This window comes from Ambystoma mexicanum, chromosome 11, assembly GCF_040938575.1.
Source record: "Ambystoma mexicanum isolate Mex_15411 chromosome 11, UKY_AmexF1_1, whole genome shotgun sequence".
Classification (NCBI taxonomy): domain Eukaryota; kingdom Metazoa; phylum Chordata; class Amphibia; order Caudata; family Ambystomatidae; genus Ambystoma; species Ambystoma mexicanum.
In genome coordinates, this window is record NC_090934.1 from 1,467,381,553 (window position 1) to 1,467,403,189 (window position 21,637).

The 21,637-nt window shown below is 49.6% G+C and overlaps 1 protein-coding gene across 2 annotated transcripts in view; it reads right to left on the bottom strand.

The window, feature by feature from the left end:
• IQGAP1 (IQ motif containing GTPase activating protein 1) overlaps window positions 1-21,637 on the bottom strand; it is a 473,401-nt gene that overhangs the window by 124,588 nt on the left and 327,176 nt on the right. For both annotated transcript variants that reach the window (XM_069625145.1, XM_069625146.1), the window contains 4 exons: window positions 19,606-19,696; window positions 16,540-16,707; window positions 9,250-9,392; window positions 6,087-6,257 (listed from right to left, as the gene is read on the bottom strand). In XM_069625145.1, the coding sequence (XP_069481246.1) occupies window positions 6,087-6,257; window positions 9,250-9,392; window positions 16,540-16,707; window positions 19,606-19,696 (573 nt within the window). The remainder of the gene's footprint in view (window positions 1-6,086; window positions 6,258-9,249; window positions 9,393-16,539; window positions 16,708-19,605; window positions 19,697-21,637) is intronic.

Genomic DNA, 21,637 nt, shown 5'->3' on the forward strand with positions numbered 1-21,637 from the left:
CAGATGGAGTCCACCAAAGTTTCAGGAGGATTCGCTCTTCGGAAGGCGATGCACTGCACAATAGCCACAGGTCTCAGGGTATTGACGGTTTGCAGCTGTTGAAGGTCACAGATCGTTGTGGGATGGCTCGAAATGCTGGTCGTCTTGAGACAAATTGGTCCCACCAGTCTAAAGAAGACAGTTGTCCTCTTTGGGTTTCTCCTGATGCTTGAAGGAGGGGTCGGAAAGGCAGCATTTAGTCAGAAGGCATCTCTGGTCGTATGGAAGTGGTGGCAGGCGTCTCTCATCTTCCTTCCTCGTTGATTCTTCAGTTCCAGTGGTCAGCTCTCCTTTAGCCTCACATTCCAAGCCGCTTATGGAGGACTGCAGCCAATCAGCACCCTGTACCATTCATACTCTGGGTGGTGGCTGTCCTTTGAGGACAGCCAGCCTCCCAGTTAGAACTGGTTCCAGGAAGGCACTGCAGAAGTCGACGACCAGGAGAGTTTCGGAGTCCTCTCCCATTTCCTGTCTTCACAGACTGGCGCCTTGGTGGGCTTTCTCATGTGGGCGGTGCTGATCTCACAATAGAAAAGATAGGAAGGAAACAAATATGCCCCTGTAACAGAAAATAAAAAGGGGCGCCCAAAGGGCCCCCAGCAACACTGCACAGAGCGTGATGTGTGAAGCAAAAGTCATGGTACAACATTAGCAGAAGAGCAAGAAAAAGAAATAAAAAAGGATTCAAAAGAAAGGGTAAAAGAAAGAATAAGTGTGGAAAAAGGTTCCCACTCACGCAGGAGAATGGACACAAAATCCAGTAGGCCAGCAAAAAGTGCTGGAGGACTCACAGGTGAAGGGGATTTCACATACAAATGGAAATCTACCTAACAAACAGCTGCACACACATTCAAACCGGAGAAACAATCATCACAATGCTTTGAAAAATCAAGCCACTGAATATAGTCCCAGGAGAGGGAGTACCCTGAATCCTCAATGACGGTACCTCTGCGGCCGTATAACCTGCAGTGATGGGGGACGGGCTGGCCACTGGATTGCTGCACTGCTTTCACTGCAAACCCACTGCGACCTCCAAGTACGTACGCCAATGGGAGCGATGCCAAGATGGCGGGGGGCAGGAGCGGTGCCAAGATGGCGGCGCACAGGAGCGATGCCAAGATGGAGGCAGACAGGAGCGATGCCAAAATGGCAGCACGCAGGAGCGATGCCAAGAAGGCAGCAGGAAGGAGTGATGTCAAGATGGCGGCAAACAGGAGCAATGCCAAGACGGCGGCAGGCAGGAGGGAAGCCAAGATGGTGGCAAACAGGAGCGATGCCAAGATTGCAGGGGGCAGGAGCAAAGCCAAGATGGTGGCACACAGGAGCGTTGCCAAGATGGCCAGGGCAGGGGCGATGCCAAGATGGCGGTACGCAGGAGCGATGCCAAGATGGCGGGAGGCAGGAGCGGTGCCAAGATGGCGGGAGGCAGGAGGGAAGCCAAGATGGTGGCAAACAGGAGCGATGCCAAGATTGCAGGGGGCAGGAGCAAAGCCAAGATGGTAGCAAACAGGAGCGATGCCAAGATTGCAGGGGGCAGGAGCGATGCCAAGTTGGAGGCACGCAGGAGCGATGCCAAGATGGCAGCAGGCAGGAGGGAAGCCAAGATGGTGGCAAACAGGAGCGATGCCAAGATTGCAGGGGGCAGGAGCAAAGCCAAGATGGTGGCACACAGGAGCGTTGCCAAGATGGCCAGGGCAGGGGCGATGCCAAGATGGCGGTACGCAGGAGCGATGCCAAGATGGCGGGAGGCAGGAGCGGTGCCAAGATGGCAGGAGGCAGGAGCGGTGCCAAGATGGCAGCGCACAGGAGCGATGCCAAGATGGCAGGAGGCAGGAGGGAAGCCAAGATGGTGGCAAACAGGAGCGATGCCAAGATTGCAGGGGGCAGGAGCGAAGCCAAGATGGTGGCACACAGGAGCGTTGCCAAGATGGCAGCAGGCAGGAGCGATGCCCAGACGGTGGCAGGAGCGATGCAAAGACGCCACCAGGCAGGAGCGATGCCAAGACGGCGGGAGGCAGGAGTCCACCATCTGGTAGGCGCGACCTTCGATCAGTCACGTTTACTTGCATCCTCTTGCACAGGTCCTCAAACGATTAAACAAAGTGGACACAGGTGGGCAAGCGGCAAGGGTCCAGCACTGCTGTGTTTTCTTATCCATGGTGCTCTTGTCCCCAAAAACTATATTATTTGAATGATTTCCATTTATTTAGAGCAATTAATGAAAAACTATTCATCTCGCTTGTTTTTCAACAACGTTGTTCAATTAGTTCACATTTTAAGCCGACTGCTAAAGTCATGATAAACCTAAAGGCGAAACTTAAACACTAAAGGCCACCCCAGGGGGAAGCCCTCATGAAAGTTCTGGTGAGTTTGAGGTTACAATGCCTTCCTGCCAGTGCTATGGCTTTGGAGCGCACAGGGTCTGAAGAGACATGAAATAAAGAGCACTTCTTTGCATGCAAACTGTAGACTTCATTTCAAGCGAGGACTCGTGCAGTGGGGTGATAGTGGCCGTAGTAGGAAGAGTGCTCAGGAGCCGCGTGGATTGCTGCGACGGTGACTATGTGGCCTGGACCGAATGTCTCATTGGACTCGGTCATATTGTATAGGGAAAGCAGAAGTCAACCTGTCATCTTCTTCAAGGGCAACTGCCTACAGTTGCGGGCTCTGCTTATATGCTGAACACACGCAGGAGGAATAACGTGCAATCGCCTGCCAATGTGTCCAAGGTCTATTCAAAGCATGCCTACTTGGCTAGCTGCTGCATCTGAGAATGGCAAGAACGATAGGACTTTAAAAGAATATATAACTGGCATTAGCCAAAGGTGCTTATGGCAGGATATACGAAACAATGCAATAAAGGCATGTTTTCGTCTGGTGCGTCATACGAGCGGTTTTCTTGCTTCCAAGCGCTGTGAATGTGAGTATTCCGTTCAGGACCGTTCAGTGGGAGCTGGAGAAATTGACTTAAGTTTAGAGACTGCCTGCGAGAAATTGATCCACGTTCAGTGTTCTGATGAGAAGAACATGTGAGAACATGTACTCAAAAGTAGGGACTCTCATTGGCTGGCAGAGGTTTCCTGTTGGCCACTGAGAGTGTGGGGGTGGTACTAGGTTAAGCCCTGCTGCGTGGTGCACGGACTGCTCAGAATTGCACAGAAGCGCTTTATTGCGCAGGATGGAGAATACAATGCGTATCTTTAACCCTAGGTATCGCAAATGGAAACACGGACCCTGTAACAAATGAAAAGGGCCAAACCCATGGAAATGAAGGAAACCGCGCGCTGCCAACAAGGGCTTGCACTGGGGTCCAATAGTCTGAAAAACAGGAAGCTACTTTGCAAAATATCGGAAGCTTCCAGAAGGCAGGAGCGAGCTGATAGTGCAGCGAGTCTAGCATTGCAAAGGTGAAAAGCGAGGGCTGCTCCATCATTGGTCCCACACAGCAGCAGCACACGGCGCAGCCGGAAGTCACTGCTTGCGTGTGTGCTGCTGGAGAGGTCCAGAGCTTGGGCTGGCAAAGGTTTCAGGGTTCTCTGTTACCCCCGAGGAACCTTCTGGGCTACTCGCTTAACCCCTTTCCACTGAGGATCAAGGGGCGCAAAGAGCTGCTGCTTGGAAAGACCCACACACGGATATGGGGGGCCAGGGCCCTCAGCGGCTGGCTGTCCATGTCCAGGTTGCTCGAACTGTACAGAACTACCCAAAAACTCAAGCAGGCCAATCAGATCCGTTAATGCAGGTCTTGGGTCTGGCCAATGTCCATGTGACGTACGTTTCTTTGCAAGCAATGCCCAGACACCATTAGTCAAAAGGTGTGCAGTGAGTGGAGACGCACAGGCCCCACTTTAGCCCGGGATGAGTAAACTCCATCACTATCCCCTAAATCCTGCGGACGAACAGAATTCACAGGCGTCGTTGCTCCGGAGCAGGTCAAAGGACTGGGGCGCATGGGACTGGCAGAATCCCCAGTTCTCTACAGGGATCACCGCACACACCTGTGTTCCTGACCGGCGCAACAAGGCAGGAGGCTGAGGCACCGAGCTCCCACCCTCTGCCGGCAGCGTGCAACCAATCATGTTGGGCGAAGCCGCTTGCCACCATAGTGAATGCAGGCAATGGTCCTACACACCTGATGTCAACCAGTATGTGAGGGCTAGGAGCAGGGTCCATGCTGGTGGCATCGATTCCAGGCTATGAAATAGCCAGGCAGATATGGGCCCAGTGTCTCTGGGGAGGACCAGGGGGTGCAAATCTCCACAACACTGGCGAGTTCGGAAGTGCTCGTATCAGCCATGATGAAAAAGAGAGGAACCACAATAGCCGAGATAGGCGTACTGAAGAAAGGAGGCATAAGGTATCTAAAGAAAGGAACAAAAAGAGGGCAAGAAGTATCCAGCACAAGGACAAGCTGGTCCAATGGACTAGATGTTTGCAACAGTTCCTGGTGTCGTACGCTGTTCGTAGCCTATGACCGACCAGACTCAGAGAGGCAAAAATCAATATAGGCCATAATATATATTTTTTGAACTTTTGTTTTTATTGACATTTTAATAAACAACAACAAACAGAGCCCATCGGGGCCGATCACATACATTTCCGCCAATCATGTGATTCCCCGCCGGACTATTCCTCCCTCCCTCCTGCCCCCCTCCCTAACCCAACCCCCCCCAACTTTGGTTTCCTCCAACTGAAACCCCTACCAAATACCACACAATAAAGTACAATGGTAAGGACCTTCAAACAAGTACCACCTTCTGGGACTGAGGACTTGGCCAAAGATCGAACTACTATTAGTCCAAGAGCTTATACCCAAGTGCCGGACCGTGAGCCCCTTTTCTGCAATGTTATCAGTCTTTTTAATCGCCTTCTACATCATGTCTCGTGGCCTCCTCCTCCTCCTCCTCACCCTGGCTCGAATGGCACTCGAGTTTCAATGTATTTCCCAACCCCATGATTGTAGGACCCCTTCCCAATTTTGTATGAATGCGCTGGAATCATCATTGACCATAGCCGTTAGTTCGTCCATGAGGAACATGTTTTTAAGTTTTGTCTGCCAATCCTCCTTGGACAGAGTTTCAGGGGACTTCCATTACAGTGCCAGGGCCACCGTCCCAGCCCTCAGCATCGTTTCCCACATTCCGGGGTACCTATATACGTCAGAGTCTCTTGGGGGGAGACCCAGCAGGATTGTTAGTGGGTCCCGTGGTATCGATTCTCCGGTAACCTCTGCCAAATACCCCTATGACGCTTTCCCAATATTTCTGGACCTTTGGGCACCGCCACCACATGTGTACCCTTGTATCCACCAACCTACATCCTTTAGGGCATATGGGTGAAACCCCCCCAATACATTTTCAATAGCTTCAAAGGGTCCCTATGCCAACCCACTAGGATCTTCTGTAAAACGATTGCCATGGAAGTCTATCTTGAAGATCCTGTTCCACATATCCTCCGAGAAGGCCTCGCCAGCCAGCTCATTCCAATAGTCACGAAACCCTCTCCTCACCAACAGGTTGCTAGCATTTAAGAAAATATAGGCCATAATTTGATGAATTGGAACCACATACTCATCTCATAGCTTAAACAATCCAACATGTTACTAACACAACCCCCTTTATCAGACAATTGCACAGCCAAATCTTCTAGTTTTCTCTGGCTTAACTGCAAAACAACCCTAAAAAATCCTGAATCAAACATCGACAAGAACACTTGTACTTCGAGAAGACAGAGTTGACGCTATGCAAGTACCTGGATAATCTTGACTCAAACATCAACAAGAACACGTGCACTTGGAGAAGACAGAGTTGGCGCTATGCAAACACCTGGATGATCTTGACTCAAACATCAACAAGAACACGTGCACTTGGAGAAGACAGAGTTGGCGCTATGCAAACACCTGGATGATCTTGACTCAAACATCAACAAGAACACGTGCACTTGGAGAAGAAAGAGTTGGCGCTATGCAAGTACCTGGATGATCTTGACTCAAACATCAACAAGAACACGTGCACTTGGAGAAGACCGAGTTGGCGCTATGCAAGTACCTGGATACAGGTGATGGCCGGCCCTTGCTTCTTCAGGAAGTCCATTCTGGATCTAAACTTTCTGCGCATGAGGCACCCGCGACAGCGGGCCTGCAGCTTCGTAATCAGCGTCTCGTTCGCAAGCCATAGCTGCTCTCGGTTGTAGGCGGCGGAGACACCCGATATCGTGCTCTGGGAGGGAGGAAAAGAATGACAAGGTACCGTGTGGGAAACAAAATAAGCAACAGGCAAATACGTAAAACAGGGGGACATTTAATCCAATGCACAATTTAAACCCAGAATGGGGAGGCAAAGGGAATGACTCAATTTAAACCCCGAATGGGGAGGCAAAGGGAATGACTCTGTTTAAATCCAGAATGGGGAGGCAAAGGGAATGACTCAATTTAAACCCCGAATGGGGAGGCAAAGGGAATGACTCAATTTAAACCCCGAATGGGGAGGCAAAGGGAATGACTCAAATTAAACCCAGAATGGGGAGGCAAAGAGAATGACTCCATTTAAACCCAGAATGGGGAGGCAAAGGGAATAACTCAATTTAAACCCAGAATACAGAGGCAAAGGGAATGACTTTGGCAGTGCCACATATAATGTGATAGGATGTGCAGCCAAAGGTAATTTCAGGGACCGTTTCACAAGACAAACCACACTATAAGATTGACCAATAAGCAAACGTTTCAAATTCTAGTGTGTGTGCACTTTCGACCTCCCTTTCTCTCACTGCCCCTTGAGTGGTGGGGTCTCTGTAGCATGCTTGGTGCCCGAGGACGCTCTGCTGTTCTCCAACAGTGCACAGCTCATAGCGCTTCCATTAGCAAAGGTCTTTATTATCCCCCCCCCCCTTCTGCCTCCTCGTGGGGACTAGAGCTCCCACCACAGTGCGATTCGGAGAAGGCCTGATAAAGTCATGCAGCACTGCCCTGCATGGGCTGGCCTCATCTGGCAGCGGTTGAAAAAGTGAGACAAAAATCCACACTGCCCCCCCAACAACAAACCAGAGTGACCAATACATTGGAGTGCTTCCGAGTTTACCCTGACCCCCTTCTCTCCAAAGCTACCCCCAACTGCGAGCAATCTCCCCCTACAGGCCAGCATCGCAGTGTGTATGCGCTACTCGCAAGCAGCAAAGGAAGCCTTCAAAGGCAAGCCATTGGCAAGTCGCCTGTCTAAGGAAAGGCGGACCATGCCTGTCCCCGACCAATCCCAGACTCGCCGTCGCACCAAACATCTGTCCACTCCCAGAAACCTCACGGCGGCCTTCAGGACATGGGCAACCAATGGTAGTATGCGCTCAGCCATCTCTGCTCCCTGGTCTCTCCATGTGTCAGGCGCTCACCCATCTCTGCTCCCTGATCTGTCAGTGTCGCAGGTGCTCACCATCTCTGCTCCCTGGTCTGTCAGTGTCGCAGGCGCTCACCCCTCTCTGCTCCCTGGTCTGTCAGTGTTGCAGGCGCTCACCATCTCTGCTCCCTGGTCTGTCAGTGTCGCAGGCGCTCAGCCATCTCTGCTCCCTGGTCTGACTGTGTCGCAGGCGCTCACCCATCTCTGCTCCCTGATCTGTCAGTGTCTCAGGGGCTCACCATCTCCGCTCCCTGGTCTGTCAGTGTCGCAGGCACTCACCCATCTCTGCTCACTGTCTGTCCGTGTCGCAGGCGCTCACCCACCTCTGCTCCCTGGTCTGTCAAGTGTTGCAGGCGCTCCCCCATCTCTGCTCCCTGGTCTGTCAAGTGTCGCAGGCGCTCACCCATCTCTACTCACTGTCTGTCTGTCGCAGGCGCTCACCCACCTCTGCTCCCTGGTCTGTCAAGTGTTGCAAGCGCTCACCCATCTCTGCTCCCTGGTCTGTAAGTTTTGCAGGCACTCACCCACCTCTGCTCCCTGGTCTGTCAAGTGTTGCAAGCGCTCACCCATCTCTGCTCCCTGGTCTGTAAGTTTTGCAGGCGCTCACCCATCTCTGCTCCCTGGTCTGTCAAGTGTCGCAGGCGCTCACCCATCTCTGCTCACTGTCTGTCCGTGTCGCAGGCGCTCACCCATCTCTGCTCCCTGGTCTGTCAGTGTCAAACCGATGGGGGCAAACCATGTGCCGAAAACAAACACCAACTATGTGTTGCTGTTGCGGGGAATCACACTCGCTATCCCTCGATTGCTCCCAAGTGGACACCTAAACAGCCTCTACACTGCGTGATGAAGGAAAGTCATTTTCTTTTAAAGCTATCACCATTCCTGTCTTGGATGGCACAGGTTTTTCCAATTGGACCTACTTTCCAGCCCTCAAGTTATTTTTATTTTTAACTTGCTTACATTTTTATTAAAGATGGAATAAAGGTGCATTGTGAGAGGAAGCCTACAATACCTTTCTAGGAGACCCAAGATTGCGTTCAGAGAAGGTCTCGTCGCCTTACTTGGATATCCTCCCGCTGAGAGGAAATCTACAATACCTTTCTAGGAGACCCAAGATTGCGTTGAGAGAAGGTCTCGTCGCCTTACTTGGATATCCTCCCGCTGAGAGGAATTCTACAATACCTTTCTAGGAGACCCAAGATTGCATTGAGAGAAGGTCTTGTCGCCTTACTTGGATATCCTCCCGCTGAGAGGAATTCTACAATACCTTTCTAGGAGACTCAAGATTGCGTTCAGAGAAGGTCTCGTCGCCTTACTTGGATATCCTCCCGCTGAGAGGAATTCTACAATACCTTTCAAGGAGACTCAAGATTACGTTCAGAGAAGGTCTCGTCGCATTACCTGGATATCCTCCCGCTGAGAGGAAATCTACAATACCGTTCCAGGAGACTCAAGATTGCGTTCAGAGAAGGTCTCGTCGCCTTACTTGGATATCCTCCCGCTGAGAGGAATTCTACAATACCTTTCAAGGAGACTCAAGATTACGTTCAGAGAAGGTCTCGTCGCATTACCTGGATATCCTCCCGCTGAGAGGAAATCTACAATACCGTTCTAGGAGACTCAAGATTGCGTTCAGAGAAGGTCTCGTCGCCTTACTTGGATATCCTCCCACTGAGAGGAATTCTACAATACCTTTCTAGGAGACTCAAGACTGCGTGCAGAGAAGGTCTCGTCACCTTACCTGGGTATCCTCCCGCGAGAGGAAATCTGCAATAGCTTTCTAGGAGACTCAAGACTGCGTGCAGAGAAGGTCTAGTCGCTTTACCTGGATATCCTCCCGCGAGAGCTGAGTGTTGTTCGGCACGAATCCTGGAGGCTCCTCCCAGCTCCCTTCCTTACTGCGCAGGTTGTAGTAATAGTGGTAGCCGCCCTTCACCCAGTGCTGAACCCACTCACTGCCATTATCGCCTACAGACAAGAACATGGATGGAAAGGATCAAGGTCAGCCACTTTGCAACTAAAAACCTAACAGAGCAACATGCCAGGTACATTTATACATTAATATGAGGAAAGATTGATTTATTCAGATCACTCTATATAAAAACATCACGCCAAATAAATGTCATTAAATCAAAAGCGTAGTGGTGGTCTTTTTTCAACAACATGTGAGCTCAGGCATGACCATACACTTTAAAGCATTATGAGCACTGTGAGGGGTCAGAAGTAAGACTCGGACATGATGGCGCTTGTTTATTATGTGTGTATACTTTTAGTATCAAAGAAAAATGGGGGTTGGACTAGTGCAATCGTCGGGAAGTCCAGAACTAAAATGTCTGTAACTATCGTGTCCAAACCTACTACCGCCCCTAACAGTAATAGCTTAAAGAAACTATGCAAGGATGGTCTCTTCAAACTAGTTGTATTCTCCAACAACAGGAAAGTTCCCAGGCTATTAGCCCTAAAGGGATGCAAAACAATGTTCCATAAACCCAGTTCTGCAAAAGAAAGTTCCACAAGGTATACGTTCCATCCCTCCAAGGAGAGGGACTTCCTTCCCCTGGACCAGGTCCAGAAACTGCCACGGGTCACAATCCTCTTCCCCTGGTCTTTTCCGCTTCCAGAAAGGCCAGCATGGTATTTCCCTCTTCTTGGCTCTTTTCTCGTATTTAATCTTCCTAGTAGCACGCCTTCCATCTTTAAAACAACGTACTTCTGTGAAACACGCTGCTAGTGTCCCACTCAGGCCTGGATCTGAAGGGTACTGTTGGATTTCCCTTAAATTCCTTCCACAACTTTGGTTTACTCCTCCAATTTATCTGTTTCCCAAATACTGGGATGAGGAAGAGTAGCGATTCTGATAATGTATGCGTTCCAGGCTTGTCTCTTTCTTCCTATGATCCTTCTTGGTAGGCTGGGTTTACTCTCCTGCCCAACAGTACTGGCCGCTTTTCAAAAGCAGTCCTGGAACTGCTGGGGGGTTGCCACACCCTCTCCTCGGGGTCTATTGCGCCCCTATTTCTTAGCCACAGCTCCTGCTGGTCCCTTTGTAAATACCTGTGATACAGCTCCAGTATGCCGTTGACCTCACTGCTTCTTTGCTCCTTGAGGCTGGGAGCTGCGGGGCTCGGCAGTGGTTCGACTATCCTCTTTCAGGTAGGCAGCGTTGCGTCCCGCTGCAAGAACGCCTTTGCTGTTCCTCTACCAACTTTCTGTCTGCTTTGCAGATGACCGATCGAGATGAACTTTCCAGGTTCGGCCACCAACCTCTCTGCTGTCCACTCTCACTGCTTCTCCAGCTACAACTGCTGGTGCCACTTCTCGGCTTCACACTGCTCCAACTTCTTTTGCCGCTATCCTTTTTGCTTTGTCCGTCTTCTCCTCTTGTATGTAGTCAGCCTTCACTTGTTTCTGGATGTATAGAACTTGGCTGTTGGTTCTCGCGTCTGCCCCGCGCCTCTGTATGGGGCCTCCTCGTCCCAGTACTATCCAGATGCAAGTATGCTTTTGTTATGCAGAACGACTTATCTTTACCGGCATTTTGACTGCCAGTGAAAGGAGAAGTTATTGGAAAACCATTGTAACATTTTATCTCTTCCAAGCCATGCTGTCCGGCAATATTGCGTTTAACTTTCCCTGCGTGGATCCCTCTCAGGTTATTACTGCAATAGGGTTTATTTGCTAACTGTTGTAGTTCCCCAACCCGATCCAAAGTGGTTTCCCCTTTAAAGTGTTGCTGTTGTCTTGCGCTTTGTCACAGCCCACATATGCACTGTACAGTGGTCTTAGACCATGCATTTCTGCCAGGTTTGTGGCACTCGCTGGGTATATGCGAGAAAGGAGATGAGCTCAACTTATAAAACATCATTTTTGAACGTTAATATAAAAAATAAAGGTGGCCACAAATCCAGATTGCCAAAGTAAACAGGAGTACAATTCTACGCCAAACCTGCATTTACTTGAAGGATCTCAGGGCCGCGTGCTTAAAGTGCAGCGCAACACCCTACACAGGGATTGCGATCGCCTAGAAGACCCATGTCACCTCGACACAGACAACTACAAGAAGATACATTTAACTTCTTAGGGCAGCTGGTGCCATACAAGCATACCTTTGTGTCACTAACTGTTTTTCAGAATGTACATAAAGGAGCATTTGGAAACATCTAGAGGACGCTGAAAGGGCAGCGGTTCATATGTAATGGGCAAAAGGTTATAGTTTGCATCTCACGCGGAAGCTAGATCTGCAGCAGACTACGGGCAGGCTCCACAATCCCCAGACGTAGCGCCCACTTACCGGGGGATGCCAGATACCCAGAAGCTGCTTTTACCTCCACTTCATCACATCTTTATTTACATTATTGCTAGACCAGCAAAAGCCAAACCACTGGGTGCAGTGTTCATTATTTTATCCCATTCCCTTTTCCATTGAGACCGTTTTTAGCAGAGTATTATTTATTTTATTGGGCATTTTTAAGACGTTTATACGCCAAAGAATTGTGTTTCAAGGCACCCACAGGGCAATGGGGAGGGAACAGCAAGACAATGGAATATGACAACAGTGATGAGCAAAATACAAAAGTGGTCCTACGAGGCCGTGTGAACATTCGGAGCGTGCAATTCCAGAGAGATAGAAGGGACAGGGTACGGGGGTATGTGCTTGAGGTTCCACAGAGTGGCAGAAAGGCAACAGGTAAGTGCCAGAGAGCCAGATGCAAAGGCAGCAGGTAAGTGCCAGGCAAAGACCACTTGGTGGAAGAGGGGTCACCAGCCAAAACAATTTGTGCAGGCCTGTGAGACATCACAGGCCAGTGGTGCCCGAAGGCAAGTGCAGGGGGAGGGCGGATGCTCCGGCCGATTGGACAGAAGGCCAGGACCCAGATGGACACATAAGGGCCCAGGCCCCCAATCACAGCATCTGTGAGGTTTAGCACTGGGGGAGAGAGGGAAGGAAAGAGTCTTGAGATGCTTGCAGAACTTGAGGCGATCCGGCTCAACACAGAGAACTGGAGGCTGTTCCAGAGGAGGGAGCCAGCCGAGGAAAGAGAATGGTCACCCGCTCTCTGCTTAGAGAAGCGCTTGACAAGCAGAGATTTGGAGCTGGAGAATTGGAGGGATCTGGAAGGACAGTATTTGGTGAGAGCAAGTTGCAGATAGCATGGTCCCCTGCTCCAGACAGCCTTATGGATGATGCAGAAGGATTTACATTTGATCCTTGCAGCCACCGGGAGTCAGTGGGTGCGAATTTAGGGCTGGAAAGATACAGTCCCTGGGCTGGAGGCCGAGGATAAGTCTTGCAGCCCTATTCTGGATTAGCTGGAGGGGGCAGAGATGAGAAGAAGTTAAGATTAAGGAAGAGGCTGTTGCAATAGTCCAGCCTGGAGAGTACCAGAGCTCTGGAGACGTTAAGCTTCTGGAGAAAAGTGAGGAAAGGGAGGATGTCTCCGAGGGGGTAGAGTTGGAAATGGGCCTTCTTGGGCAAGGTCCAAGATGTGAGGAATGAAAGAGAGAGAGGAGTCGAAAATAACTCCCAGGTTTCTGGTTTCAGAGGAAGGAGAGAGGGGGAGAGCCCATAGAGGGTGGCCAGAGAGAAGGGAGGAAAGAGGGAACAGGAGCCCCCATAGGAAGGATCTCAGTCTTGCTGGCATTGCGACTGAGATAATTAGAGGTACACTAGGACCGGATGGCGAATAGGCAATCAGGAAAGGTATGACATATGTCATTTATAACGCGCCTGTAAACAAGTGTTTCTAGGCATGACAAGACAGGGGGAGGACAATACAAACAATCTTACTAAGCTTCTGTCATTCAGATCGTGTAAGTGCGACAGCGCAAAAGTGCAGGGGGAAGAGCCACGGACATAGAAGGGGAAGTGCAGCCAGGGCAGTGCGTCTCTGGGTAAGTGCAAGGAGGCAGGGGGCTGTAGAGCTTACAGTTGCAACCCCTAAGTGCGCGGTAGGTCCGGATGCAGTGCAGGAGAGACTGATCATGGAGGAGCCTGGTACCCAGTGAGATAGTAAGATCTAGGGTAGCCAGGCAACCAGTCGTTGCAGCAGACAGGTGGGGGGGAGAGAGAGAGAGAAAGCGAGAATATGAAGGCCTTGAGCAGCTTTCGAAACTTCAGGTGATCCGGCTTAAATTTGAAAGGGGCAAGGACGCCATTCCAGAGGTAGGCACCTGCAGGGGAGAGATATCTATCCCCCCCACCACACACACTCTGACTGGAGAACCATCTGACCCTCAGAGAGTTGAAGGTAGCTGAACAAAGGGCTCGAGAAGGAAGGTATTTTGGAAGAGAGAGTTCGATGTAATGTGGACCCTGGTCCCAGAAAGCCTTGTGGACGATGCAGAGGGTCTTAAACTTGATCCTTGCAGCCACCGTGGAGGGATTTCAAGGCTGGAGAGATACAGCCCCTGGGCGTGAGACCAAGGAGAAGTCTTGCAGTCCTGCATTGGATTATTTGTAAGGGCGGAGTAAGAGACTGTTGCAGTAGTCCAGCCTAGAGAGAACCAGGGCTCTGGAGACAATGAGCTGCTTGGGGAAAGTAAGAAAAGGAAGAATACCTCTGAGGGGGTGCAGCTGGTAGTGGGCCTTCTTGGCAAGGTCAGTGATGTGGGGCGAGAAGGAGAGAGTGGAATCGAAGATGACACCAGGGCTTTTTGCCTCACAGGAAGGCGAAGGAAGCAGGCCTAAGGAGGGTGGCCAGAGAGGGAAAGCGGGAGGAGGGTCCCAATGAGAAGGATCTCCATCTTACTGGCATTGAGGCAGAGATCATTGGAGGCGCACCAATCCTGAATCGTGGATAGACAGTCAGGAATGAGCAAGAGAGGAGAGTAGGCTGAGGGGAGTCGGATAGAGAGCAGAGTGTCATCCGCACAACACAAAGTTAGAGAAGGTAGAGATCAGGTGGGCCAAAGGGTCCATGTAGACATTGAAGAGCCAGGGTGAGAGGATAGAGCCCTGGGGAACATGTGGAGAGAGAGGTGGTGGAGAGAAAGGACCCAAGTTGGACCTGGGAGGCTCAGTCAGTCCAGGAGGAAGGAGGTCACCCAGGGCCAATCCCTGGAGTGGTTGACCAGGCACTAGATTCCTGGAGTGGTTGAGCAGGCACTTGAATGACAGAGGAAGCCAGAAGAGATGCACAGGGTAGTCTCAAGAAAAGAGTTGGATGCCATCTGCATTACACTGGAAGTGCAGGGAGAAAGTGGCGATAAGGTGAGCAAGAGGGTCGAGATAGATGTTAAAGAGCCAAAGCGAAAGGATGGAGCCCTGGGGAATCCCACAAGTGGAGATAGAAGTGGGTGAGGAGAAAAACTCCAGGATAACCTGGAAGGAACGGTCAGTGAGGAAGGAGGTCAGCCAGTCCAGTGCCCGCTCCAAGATACCAAGGGTCTCATGGACCCACTTTATGAGGATGGAGTGGTTGTCTGTGTCAAAAGCAGAGGAGAGACCAGGTAGAATGAGAACAGTGGTGAGTTGGAGTCGAGATGAGAGCAATTCTTCACAGGTGTTCAGGAGAGCAGTTTCGGTACCTCTGGATGCTCGGAATCCAGATTGATGGTCGTGCAGGCAACCAGCAAGCTCAGAATGCTGGGTCAGCTGGGGGAGGACCAACTTCTCCAGGAGTTGCCCAAAGAAGGGAATGATAGAGATGGGGCGCTAGTTAGCAAGACACGTGGGGTAAGCAGAAGGCTTTTTCATGAGGGGGTGCACAAGGGAGTGCTTGAGGGAAGAAGGGAAAGACCCAGTGGCAAGAGAGTGATTACAGAAATCAGCGAGTGCAGGGTCAAGGGAGCCGATGTTGTCCTTAATAATACTGGAATAACAGGGGGAGACCTGTTTGGAAGAGACCTTCATAGAGCGGACAACTCTAGTGACCTCTTCCGATGTGATAAGGGTGAATGAGGAGGAGTGGCAGAGGGATAGAAGGAAGGGGGGAGAGAGAACACAGGATGTCTTCAGTTTTAGCAGTGAAGTGGGTGGCCAGTGCAGTCCAGAGGGCCTGGGAGGCAAAAGGTGAGGTGGAGACTGCAGACAGATTGGCTGTTCTTTGTAGATTTTGAAGAGTTCAGCCATGTTCTTAGAAGCTCCAGACGCAGGCCTGGATGTGAGCCCTCTTCTTGGAGTGAATGGAGAGATGATTTTGCCTTTGGAGAAGGCGACAGGACAGTTTGTCAGAGGACGAGCTGGAGGTCTGCCACATCCGTTCAGCACCTATGCACTTGCGTTTCAGGGCTGCTTAATCAGAGACATACCAGGTGTTACGCGTGGTGACAGGTTTCAGGCAGATCCTCATGACAGTGGCAAGAATATTCAGAGTGTTAGTGATAGCGTGATGGAGATTGTTGAGGGCAGAGTCAATAGTTGAGTCGGTAGTGGGAGGAGGGGGAGATGAAGGTGGAAGCAGAAACTGACACTCGCTTCATCGGATGGATCTTACGCACAGGGTTTCAGGTGATTTGTGGGGAAATCAGCTCCTGTCGATTCTGGAAGACCTCCAATCAGGACACAAATCTTCATTTCAATAATTGATATACCAGTATAACGTATATTTCATTGATGCATCCTACATGCTCATAAACCAGTCCACTCTTGTGATATTTTAATATATTCAACATGCAAATGAATATACACGGCATGAGCTTGAGAACTTTCTTTATAACTGAAAGAAGTCTTCTACAGGAATATAAGCCTATACTATGTGAGTGCACTGATCAAGGTCAGAGGTGCAGAAACGTGGCAGTGTTGGTGCATTACGTTTATCGCGCCATTCTCAATCTTGATAATGGTTGATGGAAATTATTGGAGATGTATTGTGCCCACACTGGACACATGCAGACCCTCTATCAAAGAATGCTGTTACCAAAAGAAGTAGCAGCCACAATTACAAGCCCCCTCATGGAATGTAGGAGAACTCCACACAAAGTGTTCTGTTCAGATGTCAACAACGCAGCTATAGGACACAGATTGCATAAAACAAACATTACATACCTGTAATTGTCTTTCTGATGCTTTTATCTGCTTAGATTCACATGCTTTGCATAGGCCGACATCCAGTGGTTGGTGCAGAGTAATACATGACTTGTTTAAATACAATTCAAATCAATTTCCCAAACTCACCTGCTTCCATTTTCTTCCGTTTGTTCTCAGACAGCTCAGCCTGGTATGTCTCACCACATTCAGGCGTGACACCGTAGAGCCCAACATCCGGTGACCGCAGTGCACTAAAGGTCTGAGCGCTGTCACCACGTTCAACGGCCTCGTTAATGGCTAGAATTCCACTAGCAACTGAAAACAATCACAGAAGAATAACGAGTTATGCAAGGTATGATGTGCAGCCCAAAAGGACAACTACAAGGTCCAAACAAGGAGCATGGCGTGCAGGGGGCAAAGCCAGACTGCTTCATTAGCCACATGCCTCTGAGGTCAAGGCAATATGGTAGAGCGGCTTGAATTAAGCACACATGGATGAAGTACGTGCCAATTAAAATATTTGCAAGGACATTAATTAACAAACATGCCAGGGGTAGCGGAAGAGACAGTGTGTGCTTGATGACATCAAAAGAATTGGCATCACATAACCTCGGAGCCCCTCCACCCCTCTCCCAATGACGTTTCAGGAGCATATGTCACATGACCTTTGAGCCAAGTGATATTGGGAAGTGCCAGCACTGGTGAGAGAAAACGGGCGTAAAGGAATAAAACAGATAGTAAGTAAGGTAGGCAAAAGGTACGTGTTCTTGCCCCCACTTGCACCCTCACTAGCTTCCTATTGGATACTGAATTGAGGTACGCAGGTGGAAAGTACAGAAAAACAAACACGGCTCTACAAGACCTAGCTGTTATCGGTCCCGACACTGCCACCTTGACGTCTCAGCCAGGGTTCTCAAGGGCTGTGCCAGGGGTACCCATGAGTAATCCAGAGGCAACACTTTGTACCATTGCCTGTCCCCAAAAGCAGCCATAGTATTTCTCAAGATCTTTACGTTCAGGCTGTACCCCACAAGAATTAGAAAGGAACGGCAGCCAGCAGGGCCTTCACAGGCAATCAATTTAGGAGATTCGCATGGACCAACACTGGTATATAGGTGGGGTCCCTAAACTAGGAGGGGGCTGGGGGGTAGGGTTTCTCCGGCCTCCCCATCAAACTTCACATTCCACGCGCTGCCTCACCTGGGAGATATATTGGTTTATAACTTTGGAAAACCTACAATAAGGGGTCTCACACCAGAGGGTCTCTACGTCCCCACATCTCACAAGAGCTCACAGATGAGAGAGGATGCGCAGGAGGGTGAGCCTGTGCTGCCCCCTGATGGAAATAAACTGATATTGCACTGGATGTGGACTATGGAAGGCCACGGAATAACAGGATTGCTCCGGAGATAAAGATAGTCAAAAAAAGAAAGGCAAAGGTTATGTTATGTGGTATTTCTCCATCATTCCCATTGTCTGTTGGTACTGTATGGATTATGGCGATTGACCCATGTGAGTAGGCCTCAGGAGCAAACTTCTAAGGGCGGCGTGAACTTGCAGCTGTCCGCTACACAGAGAATGATTGGTCCATGTGGGCAGGATGGTTCAGGTTGGCTGGAGTTCACCACCTTAGCATGATCCTCCAGCTCTCGAGTGGGTAAGGGTGTGTTTCTCAGGGTGCCGTAGATAGGACTTGCAGGAATTGACTCACCGCAGGAGACTCCTATTTCAGGGTTTTACCGTCTTCCCTGCCTCCCGCCCACCCCTCCAGGTGGTCAGGTGCAGCAACCTACCACACTACCCCAGTGTGACTTGTCAGTGTGGCCTGTTCAGCCAAGTTGTTGGCATTTTTCCACCTTTAGTGCGATTTGTCAGTGTGGCCGATATGGTGGAGGGATGGGCTTGACAGCGTGTCACAGAATATAGAGCTTTAAACTGACATGAGTAGATTCACCCCAGGTTCCTTCTTCCTTGAGGCGGTTGTGTTGCTCAAGATACCAGTGTGAGATCTGCTAGTGTGGGCTCTTGCCTCTGGATCTTTTCAGCTTTTGCACCTTCCAATGACACTCTAGAGTGGTTTTGTTAGTGTCAGAGTGATTGCGCATGCTGTCGCTGACCCCCATGCCGTCAATCACCTCCCTATCCTTCCCCTGAGTGCAAATTTCCAGTAAGTGTCCATTCCTTTATAGAATTTTGAATTTTCCATATTTTGCAAAACACCTGAATGTTGCTCGTCAGGGAAGGCAAACATACACACAATATTTCAAAGTTAAGTTGCGAGGTGAAGGTGTAGTGTGAACTAACTTATAAAGTGCATGTGGAGATAAGCACATTGTATTGCCTGAAATTGGAAATCGAGAAATACAGTATGTTATGATATGATACGTTATATATAAGGCGCTTAATACTTAAGGTTTCCAAGCGCGGACCCAGGGATCGAACCTGTGTTGCTCCGTGTCGTCTTGTTTCCAAGGCGAGCACGTTGCCGCTGAGCGATCCTCCCAAGACGACAATGATCTGATAGGATGTATGTTCCACTCAAAGCACATGCTTCTTTTGATAAAGTACAACAGCTGTTCTGAAAAACCCTTAGAGGTTCTGCTGAGAGGTTCTCCTCTCCTATCCTAACATGTGTAAATGCAGCTACCCAGAGCCTTACCTATAACAACCCCTGTATAAGCACACACCAGTGGAACAAGCAAACTGGCCTCGGTAGGACCCTCTAATGAACATGAAAGGACAGGTGGGTTTATCACTGAATGCCAGAATATAGTATAGGAATGGACCTCCAGCTGAATACATGATATGATAGGGTATTTATAACGCGCTTAATACCCAGAGGTTTCTAAGTGCGGACCCTGTGTTGCTCCGTGTCGTCTTGTTTTCAAGGCAAGCACGGACATGGGTTTCAGCACCGCTGGAGAATGCAAAGGAAAGTTCATGGCTGTTACTGAGGAGGCTATGAAAAGTAGGGGATGAGTCGGAAAATGGGGACAATTCTTTAGTACTGCTCTTGAGGAAGGAAGTGTGGGGAGTTGGGCGCTTGCTCATGTGGCAGTCTAATGCCTAGAAATGGACTGTGATCCGGATGCAGACATGATCACCTCAGACCGGAGGAGGGGGAGAGCGGAGTGTGTCCGGCTGCCCCGACACATGCACACATGTGACCAATGAGAAGGTTTATTCACGAAGAAGCCATGACTGGGTACTCACACCTCTGAGCGTCCTCCGTCTCCTTGTTGGACCGGTGGATCCCGTCCTGGATCTCGTCCAACCACAGCACAGCCGACTCGTCCTGGGTGTCCTGCAACACACAGAATTATGACAAGACTTTAAAGGAGTGCCCGCAGCTAAGCTTCCCTTTCGTCTTCGAGAATAAGCAACAGGACGCAGCAACCTTCAAGTTTACGTTTTCATGTACAAAAACCTAGGCATTTTAAAACGTGTTACTCCGGTGCATGAGGTTACCTCAATTTAGAAAAAAAAAACAGTCAGGATATTCCAAATATTATAAGCCAATTATTGAATTATAAAAGCAGTATACAGGTGTAGCCATAGACATGCTCCAGGTATTGTGAAAAACGTAAACAAGAAACAGTCTCCAACAATATTAATATGTGATCCCAATAGCAGATTTAATCGGCCGAACCTACATCAATCATTGAACTATTCACAGAATCCCAAATCTCCCCCAGCAACCTCCCCCTTAGTGTAACACTTTAAATCTTAGTGATTCACTCATTTCCAAAAACGAGTACCCCCAAAGACACGTCAAGCATCTGATCTTCTGGTGAGCAAAAACGAGAACCTACTGACTAATAGTCGAAAAGGCTAAGATGAAAGTACCTGATATGGTGGCCTACTGACACTTTAGAGCCCTGAGGCGTTATACATAATTACTAAGAAATATACACAGAGTAATTTGTTCCTGAGGTAGTGTTTTGATCTGCTTGTATCAATGTATCCTAATCTCAATTTCTTCTTTCATTACAGTGCCTTGTTGGGTAGTTTCGGTGAGTCTTCTGTACAATGAAATCGGCAATAGAAAACCAGACTCATCACGGCAAGACCTATTTATACCAGGGGTCACCTAACTGCAGCCCTCCAGGTGTTTTGGAGTATGAAATTCATGATCCGTCACCATTCACTGTGCTGGCTGGGGCTGATGGGACTTGTAGTCAAAAACATCTGGTGAGCCCAAGGTCGCAGACCCCTGCCCTAGACAAATGCACAGCAATAGCTGCTGCTAGGGTGCCATTCCCTAGAAGATGATGTGAGAAACATGAAGGTGTCTCACACCCGCTAGTCGCTGGGTATCGGTCATCCAGGTGGCCAGGACATGGCCTTCACTTTTAGATCCAGTTCCTGGGGGTGGACCAGTGCCGGAGGATCACCTGGGTGAGGGATCTTTGGGGAATGGGACACCGGATGGCAAGACGTGGTATCCCCTTCCCTGTAACACCTTTACCCTATCCTACCATGTAGGATACTTAGGAACTCACCCCCTCCCCGCTTTCCCAACATAAACACTTTCTTACGCAACGCTCACTGTTAGAGAAAACAGACTAACACCGACCTGTATACCTGACATGTCCCAAAACAATAGTCAGTCAGGGTCAGACAATCACTGACCATTACACAGACCTGACTTGCATTACACTTCACCACACAGATAAAAGGCGGATCACAAGAGCACACTCTGAGCGAGGCAAAGCACACGAGGAAGCAGCAGTTCCAAGATAGCAGTTTAATACAAGGAGGAAAACGGTGAAACTGAAGGGTATTGCAAGAAGGGAATAGCCCTTGACCTCTTGGAACCGTGACTTTCAGTAACCTTTGAGAATAGGAAATGCAAGAATCCTGCATTGTGTGTCAGAGGTACCTGGGCTCACCCGCGCCGACAGTCAAGCCGAGGAGAACTGCTTGCCGCTGTGGTATTGGCCTAGGCTCCTACAACAAAACAGCACCAGTGAAGTCAGCACAGGCGGTAAGTTGGGGCGACTGATACCAGACCAGTCTGTGTGAAAGCCAAGGTTGCAAGCGGCAACATTATATGGTGAACACTGAAGCGAACAGTGTATGAAGCGCATGTGATAATCAACAGATGAGTGATTGAACCTTAGACAAGAGTGGTCCGGCACCACGTACATGCTCATTCAAACGTTTCCTTAAGATATCCAACTGGAAGGTGGCAAAAGCAAAAGAGTGACAAAGAATTGTGAATCTAAGTGGTCCTGCAACGGGT